This window comes from Colius striatus, chromosome 1, assembly GCF_028858725.1.
Source record: "Colius striatus isolate bColStr4 chromosome 1, bColStr4.1.hap1, whole genome shotgun sequence".
Classification (NCBI taxonomy): domain Eukaryota; kingdom Metazoa; phylum Chordata; class Aves; order Coliiformes; family Coliidae; genus Colius; species Colius striatus.
The window spans coordinates 53,005,128-53,018,878 of NC_084759.1; the positions used below are offsets into that span (position 1 = coordinate 53,005,128).

The 13,751-nt window shown below is 42.0% G+C and overlaps 1 protein-coding gene across 1 annotated transcript in view; it reads left to right on the top strand.

Moving 5' to 3' along the window:
- The first annotated feature begins 246 nt into the window (after positions 1-246).
- The window catches only part of RAP2A (RAP2A, member of RAS oncogene family), a 32,540-nt gene continuing 19,035 nt past the window's right edge, over positions 247-13,751 (top strand). Inside the window, exon 1 of the mRNA XM_061996125.1 lies at positions 247-587. Coding sequence (XP_061852109.1) covers positions 274-587 — 314 coding nt within the window. The 5' untranslated portion in view covers positions 247-273. The remainder of the gene's footprint in view (positions 588-13,751) is intronic.

Here is a 13,751-nt window from a genome sequence, read left to right on the forward strand (position 1 = left end):
TGGCTGTTGCCGTGGCGACAGGGGAAGGAGGGGGCGGGGCCGGCGCCGCACCTCAGCCGCGCCGCAGCCCGTGAGCGCGGCCCTGCCGCCGGCAGCGCCGCCCAGGAGCCGCCGCGGCCGGGTGCATCCGCCGAGCGGGCGGGCGGGCCCGGAGCGGGGGCGGCGGCAGCGGGCAGGGCAGAGCGGGGCGGGGCGGCCGATGGCGGGGGGGTGAGGAGGGGCCGTCGGCAGGTGCGAGTCGAGCGGGCGGTCCGCGCTGGCGGCGGCGGGAGGATGCGCGAGTACAAGGTGGTGGTGCTGGGCTCGGGCGGGGTGGGGAAGTCAGCGCTCACGGTGCAGTTCGTGACCGGCACCTTCATCGAGAAGTACGACCCCACCATCGAGGACTTCTATCGCAAGGAGATCGAAGTGGACGCTTCTCCCTCCGTCCTGGAGATCCTGGACACGGCGGGCACCGAGCAGTTCGCCTCCATGCGGGACCTCTACATCAAGAACGGGCAGGGCTTCATCCTCGTCTACAGCCTGGTCAACCAGCAGAGCTTCCAGGACATCCGACCCATGCGCGACCAGATCATCCGCGTCAAGAGGTGACTTGCCCGGCGGCCACTCCTCCGACGGCCGCGCCCGACGCCCACCTGCGGCCCGGCCCGGCTCGCCGGGGCCTGCGGGCCGACCGTGTTCCCTCTCCGTCCCCTCCTCCCCTGCGCCGCGCCGGGCCGCCCCGCGGTGCCCGGATCTCCGGCCCGGGGGCTGCCCACGCCCTGCCCGCTGCCCGCTCAGGTGCCTGCCCCGCGGCTTCCTTCCCTCACTCGCCGCCCTCCCGCCTTCCCCGCTGGCGCCCCTGGGCGGCAGGACACCCCCTCTCCCCCCTGCCGCTCGCTCCGGTGCCTCACCCGCAGCCCCGGGCTCCCCGAGGGCGAGTGCCGGCCGCCAGCCAGCCGCAGGGGTGGCGAAGCGGGAGCAGGGGGCTGCTGCGGTTTCCACTAGTCGTCCCCCGCCTTCCCTCATTCACCTCCTCCCTCCCCCCCATTCGCGTTTACGACCCTGTAAGTTTGGGGTGCTCCTGCGTGAAATATGGCAGACGGGCAGCTGGCCGCAGGCAGGCAAGCGGCAGGCTGTGCCGCGGCTGCAAGTGAGGGGCGGGAAAGCGGTTTTCCGCATATCGGATAGGGTCAGGCTCCTCCAATTTTACTTTCTGAGTGGACGTGCTGTAGCTGGTTTGCAAGGTAAGCGCCAAGGTGTTTTCGTGCCCGGCACACAGGTCTCCCAAGGCAGATAGAGATCTGCCTTTTCGGATACCTGTATAGGTATTTCCGTGAACTTACCGCACCTCTTAAAAGTGCAGAGCGCTAAGGCTCTTTCGTGGTAAAGACATATGACGGCTGTGAGCGTTAGGCCTTATGGATGCCGGCGTTTCTCTTAAATTTCCCACGGTCGTGTTGCCAGCTGCTGTATTCCGAGTGAATCCACAGCGGTGAAACGCCGGTGCACCCTGCCAGTTTGTTTTTATAACCACTGTTTAGATATGTGTCCATCAGTCAGATGTCAGGATCTGAAATGTAGCCAGTCGCGCTAAAATTAAGGGTAGAAGTACCTTTTGAAATCCTACCAACCATTTGAAACAGCGTGGATGAGAAAATGCTGCTGGCCAGGTTGTCACAGGCAGAGATCTGTTATATTGCCCGTGGAGAGAGATTGCAATTATGTTACAAGACTGGTTGTAGCTTTGGCTTGGACATCTGAAAGGGAAACCCTTGTAAATAACTTAGTTGGGCCACAGCTGTTGGATTTACATCTTAGAGTGGAATGTAAAAGATGATAATGGCTAATCAAACCATCGGGTATGGTCTGTTCACAGCAACAACCATTCCAGACCAAGGCTTGGGGAAGATGTGTTTTGAAATTGGGGAGGAGGGTGAGTAGGGGAAAGGGGAGGGAGGAGACAAAGCACTGATATTTTTAGAGGCTTGCAACTTTCTCATAGTAGATGTTTCTTAATGTGTGCCCTAACTTTTTCACTGGAGATTTCGAAAGACCAGTGTAACAAAGTTACTTTGAATTGATTATAGAAACTGGGTTTTCCATATCCTCTCAATGCTGATCACTCACACATACCTTAATAGAAGAACATTTTTTTTTTTTTTTAGTAAGTAGACTTTATTCATTCATAAATGCTTTTGGTTTTCCTGTGTTTAATCAGTGTTATAAATCCATTTAGCCCTGAACGCCTAGCTGTGGCTGTTGCAGCTTGCATTGTACCTTGTGTGCAGCTGTGTTCAGACCGCAGCTGACAAGCTGTAGATAGGTGAAGCAGAATAGAAAGAGACTTGTACTTCCATAGTTACATTGACTCAGCACTGCTGAGAGTGGGTCTAAACGCTGCTCTTATTTTTCTTATGCTGTCTTTTTTTTTTTCTGCTTTTGGATAGGTACTTCATGAATGCCACATGAGCAGGGTTTTAATCCTAAATTTCACTTGTGCAAAGTAATCTAAAAGCAGCTGAAATCCTGAAAAATTTAATTGAGTTGTGGTTGAAAGGGATGTGCTGTTGACTTGCAATATCACAAAAATATAGTTTCAGCAGGTGTGCCAGATCTTTCCTCCTTGACTTGCCTCATCCTATGTTTATGGGTTTTGCTGTTAACGTTTTGAAAGTTGAAGTAAGTTCACAGGCAGTGTAAGACCTAATGTGATGTTGACAAGCTTGCATCCTTGTTACCAGTTGAACTGGAAGAATGCATATTTACAGATGTAATATGCATCTGTACAAGGAGTTCTAAATTATAATTTACTGTTTCACAAATGCATTTAATCCATGTTGAGAGACAAATAATCATAGTTCTATTTGCTTAAGGATTTTGGATGGAACGTATCTGAAAAATACAACTGTATGCTTATAATGATACAAAACCATGGCCTAAAAATCTCTGAACTTTCACTGTGCCTGAAAACCAACTGTCTGTATCTCTGATAGTTACTTCTGCATTTTACATGTTGTCCTTGTTTTGTTTTGTTTTTACTGGAAGAATCCCTGTGTTATTACATAATTAGAGAGTCATTTTAATTATTCTCCCAAGAAGTAGAAAAGCCAAGTGAGATCAGGTCAAGAGGTGCACACTTGAGTTTTCTGCTTCCCAGGTCTAACTACCACATACCAGGCCAAACTGAGCTAAGGGAGTCCTTGACTCCTTCTGATGAAAATGAGGTACTTTGTAGGAATGAATGACATGTTCATGAACAAAAAAGAAGAACCAAGTGGACCTTTACTTGACTCTGAATCTTAGTGGTTAGGGGAGATTGAGACAGCTCTTTCTAGTATAGTTTCTTTTGTCATTAAATGGCTCTTTTTAATAGTAAAAAAATACATTAATAGACTTAGAAACGGGACTGAAATTCAGGTCTTGCAGTAGGTAGAGAAGATTCTTAGTGGCAGAGCTATGAAGTCAAGCTTCCTTGTGTACGTTGTAGTGTGGGAGCCTTGCCTCCCTTTCAGTCACAGTGCACAGTTTTAACAAGAATGGAAGATGCCTCCATAATTTTTAAACAGGTAATTATCAACACTTCTAAATACTTAAAAGGTGGGTGTCAAAAGAATGGAGTGAGTCTTTTTTCTGTAGCACCCAGTGACAGGACAAGGGGTAATGGGCACAAGCTGGAACACAGGAAGCACCACTTAAACATGAGGAGAAAATTCATGCCTGTGAGGGTGAGGAAGCCCTGGCACAAGCTGCCCAGGGAGCTTGTGAAGTCTCCTTCTCCAGAGATTTTCAGGCCCACCTGGACGTGTTCCTGTATGATCCGATCTAGGTGAACCTACTTTAGCAGAGGATTGGACGATCCCTAGAGGTCTCTTGCAAACCTACCATTCTGTGATTTTGTGTAGTTGAAGTTCTTTCCTGGTAAATGGTTAAAATGTAAACCATATTTTTCTTTTTGAAGTAAATAAAACTTTTTCAATTTTTTCAAAGAATTAATAGAGGTACTTTCATTTTTGATAAGACAGCCCTGCCAGTTCTGGGTGGATGAGTGCACCCCTAGCAGCTATGCCTAGACACAGGATGAGGAGAAGGGAAAGGTTTCAGAAGTGATCTTTCAGAAGTGCTCACTGTACTCTGGGCCAGAGCTTCCCACTGTGAAGAATGCTGTGGGCATTGGATGAAGGATCACGAGGGTGCAAAATCACAGCTGCTGTTCTTCCTCCTCCAGATGCTGCATATCACAGCTTCTAGTTTCTACCCAAGGAACGGCTTGGCTGTAGCCTATGTTAGACAAAGCAATTGCTTCTGCAATCAGCTGTTTTTGCAGTGCCATCAACTAGCCTGGCTTACCCAGGAGTTGGCCTTCAGTATCAGGATGTGAGGGTCAGGAAACTGATGAAAGGGGATGTTCCCTAGGTGAATGAAGCTACGGAAGTTTTGCTGGGTAAGGAGTTTAATCAGAAGATAGGAGGATGGAGGAGATGTGCTCTTATGTAGAGTGAGTTGTAGGGTTCTGCACAATGAGGCCAAAGGTATAGGGTTGGTCTATGGGTTTAGGAACTTGAAAGTGCCTCCATGCTGGTTTGAAGCAGTTGCCACAGAACAGCCCCTGTTCCCGCAGCCTTTGCTCGTATGAAAGATGTTCCAGTACCCTGATCATCTTGGTGGCCCTGTGCTGGACTCTCTCCAGCATTTCCCTGTCCCTCTTGAGCTGTGGAGCCCAGAACTCCAGACTCAGGACTCCAGATGAGGCCTCACTAGGGCAGAGTAGAGGGGGAGAAGAACCTCACTCGATCTGCTGGCCACACTCTTCTTGATGCATCCCAGGAGACCATTGGCCTTCTTGGCCATGAGGGCACATTGCTGGCTCATGGTTAGCTTATTATCAGTCGTGACTCCCAGGTCTCTCTCTGCAGCAGGTCAGTCCCTAGCCTGTACTGGTGCATGGGGTTGTTCCTTCCCAGATGCAGGACTCTGCACTTGTCCTTCTTGAACCTCATGAGGTTCCTCTCTGCCCAACTCTCAAGCCGGTCGAGATCCCGCTGAATGGCAGCACAGCCTTCTGGCGAATCAGCCAGTCCTCCCAGTTTGGTGTCATCACCAACTTGCTGAGGGTACACTCTGTCCCCTCATCCGGGTCATTGATGAAGATGTTGAACAAGACTGGCCCCAGAACCGATCCCTGTGGAACTCCACTGGCCACAGGCCTCCAGCTCGATTCTGTGCCATTGATCACCACCCTCTGGGCTCTGTCATTCAGCCAGCTCTCGATCCACCTCACTGTCCACTCATCCAAGCCACACTGCTTGAGCTTTCTGATGAGGATGTTATAGGAGACAGTGTCAAAAGCCTTGCTGAAGTCAAGGTAGGTGATATCTGCTGCTCTCCCCTCATCTAGCCAGCCGGTAAAGCTAAATAAACAGCTTAGGAGCTCCTAGTCACTGTACAATCAGCTGCTTATCTGAAATGCATTGTTCCAGCCCCATAGTCTTAGAGTTTTTTCAGGCACCTAATACCAGTTTCTCGATCCCACATGTTCCAAATATGTCCATTAAGCCTTGTTCCTTCTGATTCTTGCAAATGCTGAGGGTTTGTACTGTTGGGAAGATGGAGTGTACATAAGCACTTTTTTTTAGTATGGTACCTTTGAAGAGTAACTCTTACTTTCTGTATACAAGAAGAATAAAGGTAATCGACTGCCGCTCTGCTGCCTCCTGGTGAGATATTACACAAAATAAGTTACCTGTATGTTTGTAGGTGCTGCAACTCTGGGACCTTCCCTCAAAATAGATTTGCAGGCTTGGCATCAAAGAACTATTGGTTATGCTGCAGATACAACTTGCTGTAGTTTCAGAATTAGCTGTTTTCTGGAGAAAGCTTTTATTTGTTAGAGCAAGGCTAAAAAGGATGAGTGGGCCCATGCCAGCGAAGTTCAGCAGCTGAAGAAAGAACAGAAGCTGTCAAGTGGAGCAGATTGTAAGTGGTACGCCCCAGTTAGATATCAGAAATGAGTAGAGAGTATGCAGATTAAGCAGTATCATTTTTATTAGTCTTCTTTTCCTGGAAAAAAAGAATTAGGAACTTCTAACACTATTGTGTTTTGTCTTCTGTGTGATTAGGAAGCTCTCAGAGTCTGCTGTTTACCATATACTGAATTTTCATTTTGGCTTTGCCAATACTTTTCTCCTGTGAAGGTGTTTAAACCTCATTGCATATGTATTCTAGGTGCTTATGTAGCCTTCAGTAATGTAATTTCCCAATCTATCCTACAGGCTTTAATGTAGATATTTTTATTAGAACTCCATGAAATAGAGTAGTATTGTTTCTCTTCAAGCACAGAAATAAAGCACAGGAATAAAAGCCCTTCAAAGTTAATTCAGAGTTCTTCACTTGCAATAGTTTCTCTAGGTGCCTGACCAGTGCTTTAAAGAGAGGACTGTTGTGTTCGTGTTTTGGAGACTGACAGATTGTACTTAAAATAGCATTTTTGATAAATGTGTTATTGAAAGTAGCAGGGGAAAAAAAGCACTTTCCATGAATCTATTGCCTTTTCTCTAGAAAGCAAATTTATTCATTTAGATTGGCTGAAAATGCAAACTAAATGATGTCGGTATATTACTGTGGAATCTCACCCAAATATGTGTCAGAGATGAGAATGTTCTTTGTGATGGTGGATATCATCAGGAAGAAAATCTGCCTCCCAGTGTAGGGATTCTGTGTGGTAATTTAAAAGATACAAGAGATGTAATTATTGAAATTTATTAATTGTGAAATCAGCATCTTCAGTCAATTATAATTGATGTGTTTAGTGACTTAATGGTGATTAAGTCTGAAAAACTGTACTTGAAATTACAAAATGCTCAAATATCTAGTTTGAAAACATTGCTTTCCAAGTACTATGAAAGCTGAGTATGTTTCTGCTATGCAAAGACCGAAAGTCCTCTTTAAACAAGATTGAGTTTCTCAGTTTTCTGAAACTCTGTGTGTTTCTCTTCTTTAAAAAAATATTTTTCTAATTTTGAGATCTAGTTAAAGAATTCTTCATAAACGCTGCTACAACACATCCAGCCACAAACATGGCTCCAGTCTTCTTGCAGAAAGAAAGACTTAAGTGTTTGATAGAAGCGGAACTTGGAAAATGCTATTTCTCCTGAAGTACCATATGCAAAAAGCTTGACAAATGTCTAGAGAATTTCATAGATGCTACTTGTGAAGTACAGCCTGAAATCCTGAAGTTTTTGTTTAGCAAGAGTTCTTTTTCTTTTAATAATCTCAATGGTAGTGGATTGACTGGAGTACTCATCTTGATGTGAAAAAGGTGGACCAGGTAATGAGCATGGCCCCTGTTATCTGTAGGATGCCTGGCCAAGCTGCCAGCCACAGTTAAGCTCCCATCATGTGAAACGTAGCACTTTATTGCAAGAAGAGATTAATAGATTTTTAAACTCTATTGAACACTTGTACATACTTCTGAGAAAATGTAGGAACCTGGCTGGAATTCTGACATGGTACAGACATTGGCCTTTGTGTTAAAATGTTGAAGTACTGTATCAGAGCTGTACTGGCCTCTTCTTTTTTTCTTTTTCCTTTTTTTTTTGTTTAAGGATATCTACAGATTGCTGTTTCTTAGCTGAGAACTGCATCTGTTTACAAGAAGAAAATGTAAATATTTAAGCACCTGTGGAGACATAAAGAAGTGGTAAACGCAAGTAGTCAGTCATATCAAATTGACCCTGTATATAACATCAGAAGCTTCAGCTGTATGGCCATATCTGGTGTCTTATTGGGTAACTGCTATACAGACTGTCCTTGAGAAAGTGTCTGTAACAGGAGTAACAATTTTGCAGGATATAGGTCATTACTGTAAAATATATTTAGTTTTAAACTAATCTTTTTCTCCTTGTTCTCTGATGCTTGTAGAGTAACTTTACAAAACTTTATTTCTGGCTCTGTAGAGATAAAATATTTTTTTTGTGTATCTACCTTTGTTTTAATTTGAAATTAATGGACTAATTCTGTCAGACAAAATTATAGGTTTCTTGATTTAACTGGAGAATTCATACATAGACAATCATCTAAAAAATGTCTCTGACAGTGTGCAATTTTAAACTATAGAAGATTATTTTTAAGTTGCTTGGTTTAGTCTTTTACTTGGATATTTCAATTCTGCTGCATCTTTGGAACATATTACCTTTAATATTTTCCTCTAGAAGTTTTTGAATTAAATTCCTTGTAGACTTATGACCTTTTTTTTCCCCCCTCACTTTCACTTTCTTGATAATCTGAAATCTCCATGCTGCTTTGAATTCTGTGGAAACCATGATAATTTGAGACTCGTGCTCTAATATGGGTTGGAGTGGGGTTTTCTTCTGCTTCCCCCTTCTTCCCCAGTGAATTGTATATATACTCCTTTCCAAGATTTATTCTTTTTCCCTTTGTAAGGTAAAGTGACATTGTAGTTTCTGTATGTGGGCACTGAAAATAAATCTTTTTATCCCTTCCTGCTTTTTTAGGTGTTCTTTGGACTTTTATTGAAAACGCCAGGTAGGCAAGCTCCTTTTGTATGCATGTTTAGTTTAGATTCTGCTAGTTTAGAGCTTGGCATCTATTTTACGATTCCTGTATCACTTAGCATCATCTTCTCTGCTCAGATCTTAATTGCTGCCGTAGCTCATGTTGTTGTAGAGGTGTGAATAAATATGGATAGCTACAATTGTCAAATAGTACAACAGTATCTGGCAAGACTTCTTAAATTTGTTTTTAGTTGTGCAGTGTTGCTTGATCGTGTCTGTGTTGTAAAAATGCTGTTTAAATTGTTAAAGACCAAATATAACAATGCCTTTAATAACTTTCATAATCTAGTTCAGTAATATAGCTTTAATGCTTGGGGTGGGATGTTTTCTGTCTTGTACTTCATTAAGCTGTTTTGACACAGATTTTTTGCAATGAATATTTGGAAAATTTTGTCAAAAATAATCATTGCTCATTAGAATTTCTGGTTTGCCTTTGAATTTCTGTTTTGCCTAGAGGACAATAATTCTTTAAATACTGTTTTTTATAGCCAACAGAGTTGGCAGCAACTTTCTTCTTTTCTTTCAAAATAACCACGATTCTCTCCTCTTCAGTTGGATAGTGTGTGGATAGAAACAAATTTTGTTGTTTGGTCATACATAAAACATTCTGGTTAACAGTTTGTTTTGTTAAAACTCTTATGTTAGCAGGCATACTTTTTGGACTGAAATTTCAAAAATAGACCTTCTTTGGCAATTGAAATTTTTCAGATGAAAATTTGAAATGTCTGAGTGGGTGTCTCTCAAAAATCATTAAATCTCTTCTTCTAATTTTCCCGTTAGTAATTCAGTGCCAGATTTTTATTTGTTGCACCCAAGAACAAACTTGGGTTTACTGGTTATCTTATTTCTGAAATATTGCAAGTGTTGCTCAAACACCTTTTTTTTTTTTATTAGTTTTTCCTTGCCTCCTTGTAAATTGTGTAGGTGGTATGCGATGATAACGTTTTGAGAGAGAAAAGGGAAGCAGTTGGAACTGCAATGCTAAATTATCCTGGCATGTAGTGGCTTGTACAAAGATTTATGTGATGGTTAAAGTAACAAGAACTCTAGCTATCTGCTTCTTCATGTTCTCTTTTTCATTAGCTTCCTGGCAAACTGCGGGGTTTGGGGGTTTTTTTTGTGTGTTTGGTTTTGCATTTTTTTCCAGAGGTTTCCAATACAGACTAGCATTCTGTTTTTGCTTCACTGAGGCAAACAATGTAGTCTAGGTACAGTTTACAATGATGACTGCAACTTGAACGCTGTCTTTGTCAATGGCTTGTATTTTAGCAGCTGTGTTGACTTAAATCCTAGTCTAGACAAGAGAATTAAAGGTGTGATATGAGCACGTTATCCTTTCTCAAATTAATGTCGTGGGGCTGGCTCAATTAGTTAATACTGAACTCTTTAAAAATGCAGTGGTGACAGTATTTTAATCCCTATCTTGATTAGGCCTAGACTAGGTGAAAGATCAAGTGAAAGACAATAAAAACACTTTTATCTCCTTTTTGAGTTGATTTTAGCTTATTTTAAAACATCACTTGTGTCATGCAGATAGAGCTTTAGCAACTTTTAAAATACTCTTCTGCAAAAAAAGGGTAATGAAGCAGACATTAAAGCACTTCAAAATATTAGAATGTAATGACTTAGGGTAGCAGTCTGGGGTAAAATAAAACAGAACTCACTTTGTAGAACAGTTTGGCGACTTCCTGTTATTTTTCTGGTTAACAGGTAGACACCTTAACTAAAAGATTGATAGTCTTTGAGATTCCCATGTGAATTTCAACTCAGCTACAATTTAATTTGAACAGGAAATGAATTGGATAAGGGCAGTGAACTTAAGTGTTCTGAATATTGTAAAGAGTAGCTTTGGACCCAGATTTCTGATTAATTGCAAGAAAAGATGCTTTCGAGAAATAAGGATGGAGATTGCCTCGGGGCTATACGTGTGCTTGCTGTGACGAGCAAGTTTTGATAGAAGAATGTTTGTACTGTTTGCCATCTCACTCCTAATGTGTTCTACAGTATAGAGGATAAGCCAGGATTGATCAACCTACTTTATCTGATTAGATCCAGTTACAGTTTCCCACATTGCTGTAACATCTTTTTAACTGCCGTACAAAATCTTCCTTGCAACATTTCAGAAGTGTGCAAATAATTGCAATGCTGTTTTCTTTTGAAATAGCCATGAACTTTGTAAGACCTATCTAGAAATGGATAAATTATCTTTCCTCAGGAATTGCTTTTCTTTTAAAATTTCCTTACCATCAAATTCAATTTAATTTTTAAAGTTTAGGAGCTCATTGTTTTTGTCAGAACAAAGCAAAGATTATGGAATGTTTGGGTTTTATACCATTTTCCCAAAAATAAATGAGTAGGGGAAAAAAGTCCGGGTTTGGGGGGTTTTTTTTGGATTTTTTTTTTTTTTTCACATTTCTCTGTGTTTAATTGCAATTGTCTGTGATGCAGAATCCTGGATGTGTATTGTTTTGAACTACATGCCAGCAGTCCTTATTCATATTCTGCTATTTGTACACTGTTTTTAAGAAGGTATGCTCTCAGTCTGTGCTGCCAAAAGGACTTAACGCTGTAAAGGATTTTCCAGTTGTGATCTGTCTTCAGGTTAAAAATTTACCCCTCTGTCTGCTGAAGACCAGTCAAATGGTGGTGTTCTATGTGCTTTGTGATTTTTAAGGGCTGAGGTATTTTTAACTGTAGGAATTCATATTCTTTTTGGAAAATAATTTGGAGGGCAGAAGGTTATCACCTCAAACTAGTTCTTCTGGAGCATTTTATAAGATGCCCTTTATACACATTTCCCCCCTCACCCAAAAAAAAACCCCCCAAATCCCAACCAGTCTGAGTGCTGCTCAGTCTTTGGTCAGATTCAGGCTCTGCATCTCACTGCTTAAATAAGGCATCTGCTTTGCTATTCCCAGAAGCAGTTAGATTCTTGGTAGCTGACATGCAACTTACTCCTTACAATGCCAGGAAAAAAGAAACATGAGTCACCTTCTGCTGGGATAAGGCCGAGGTCCACAGTCAAAATGCAAGCAGCACTTTGGAATGAGTTCTTCCATTACTTTTGTCTGTTTGGGCATGGTGTTAAGGGAGATCTTTTTGATCTATTTGGGTATTTTAATAGGTAACCTCCTCAGTATCCAGTGGGGGCTTTGGGGCTAGGAGAGGTTGGTTTTTGTACTAAATGTGCAGAATGCTCTCCAAAGCAGGGAATCCTGGCATTGGTCTTTTGAACATATAATGCAAAGCAGATTTTTTTTTCAATGACAGCCTTCTGTCTTCTTGCATTTCATTGAGAAATAAATGAGAAATGAGTCTTGCAAAATAGTTCAATATTTCTTTTCTGTGTCAGTTCTTTAGGAATCTGCGTTGCTTCAAGATATTTGCTGCCACAGGAGTATTGTCTTGTGTATGTATCTCTCCTTGCGAGGCAAGCCCTCTCACTGATCAAAACACTTACATTGTAAAAGAATGGGAGAAAAATAGAAGCTGCTCAGGAAGAACAGATAACCTTTCCTGAAATAATATTATGGTCACTTGGACTAGGAGAATCTTCTGATGACCATTCACTATATGGGATATTGACTTTGCATTTTTTCAGTGACTTCTTAACCTGAAGCGAATAAGCAGTCCTGAGAAATCTCTGGATTTCAGTCCCTAGTGTCTTTCTTCAGCTTATAAACTTCATCTTTTTCTGTTGCTCAGTCTGGATTTGTGAATTTACTTTTGTGTGTTTGTATTTGCCTTCATAGTGGTGCATCTTCAACAGGAATATTGAAGAGTATTTTCTCAACCTATATTTTAGCTTAGTGGTTAGAGCAATCTTTGGGGAAAAGCTGAAGTGAGACTTGTATGACTAAAGAAAGTATATGGGGCAGGTCTTTCACCTCTTTGGTCAGTGCTGTAATTGATGTACTGCTCCATTAAAGGTGAGAGCATTGCCACTACTCACTTTTATTCCTATGGTTTTCTATGGAAGTGGTATCTGTGGTGGTTTTTTTAATGAGTATCTTACTATTGATGTGATCCTAGATTCACGGAAGAATATTTAGTGAATTTGGCCTCCTGAGGGACTTGGCAGCTTGCACGTCTCATCTGTAAATCCCAAGTGAGCTTAGGTGTGTGACCCTGCTACGGCCTCAATATATAGCTCAGATGGGCTTGCAAATCTGTAGTCCTTCAGACAGCTCCTTGCTGGCACAAAAACTTTAGATGGATGTGGCCTGTCAAGAAATTAGGTGCGTATGCAGAAATTTTTTGGAGCAGACTCATGGACACAGCTCCTCAAATTCTTCTGGAGTCCCAATATATATACCTACTTCAGTTTTGCATTCAAAGCCAAGAAATATTTGCCATCAGAATGTTTTTCCTCTCTACTGCATTTTCACTTCCATCTCATTCCTTGTCCTTTGAGCAGTGAATTTCTGAATGCCTTTATACGGATCTTGTTAGTAGGGAATATTGAGCAGGCTACTGACTTGGTCATGTCATTCACAGCATGGGCTTGACAATTCATGTATTTCAGATGTCTTCTCTAAAAAAAAAAATTTTCTATGCACAGTTTATGTTGCTGATTATAGCATTAGATGTGGAGTAGAATCTGTTCAGCTGCCTGTCTTCATACAAGTGATTGTCTAAGGAATGATAGATTCTTTCGTAGGAAGACTCTGAAGAAGCAGATGATATCAAGATAGCCTGCCAAGAGTTACATAGACATTAATCTTAAATATCAAACATGAAGAAACTTGATGAATTACTCTTCATACATATCTCTTCTGTGTTTCTTCTAGTTTAGATGTCTGCAGCCTCGCTTAACATTAGAAGCTGCGGATGCTTAGCAGGCTATCTTCATGTCACCTGCTTCTCTAGTAGTTGTTACACGTTTGTCATGAGAGAATTGATAGCCACCTGCTGCTTGATTCTTGATGCTATTCCAGAAAATGTACGTATGACAATGTTCTGTAATTTTACTCAATCCAGGTATTCTCAAATTTTATTCAAATTGTGGAGTAGCTAGGCTGCCTGTTGATTTGGTGAATGAGTGGCTATGTTTTTATGAGATTAGATTTGAAGATTCCTCTGCTGCCTTTAAAGATAACGTTGTGGATCAGATGATGTTTTTGCCTGGACTGCATGGATATCTAATGGTTGTGCCTCTGGTCTGGAACTATGTGCAACATGTAATTAGTTGTTTCATCT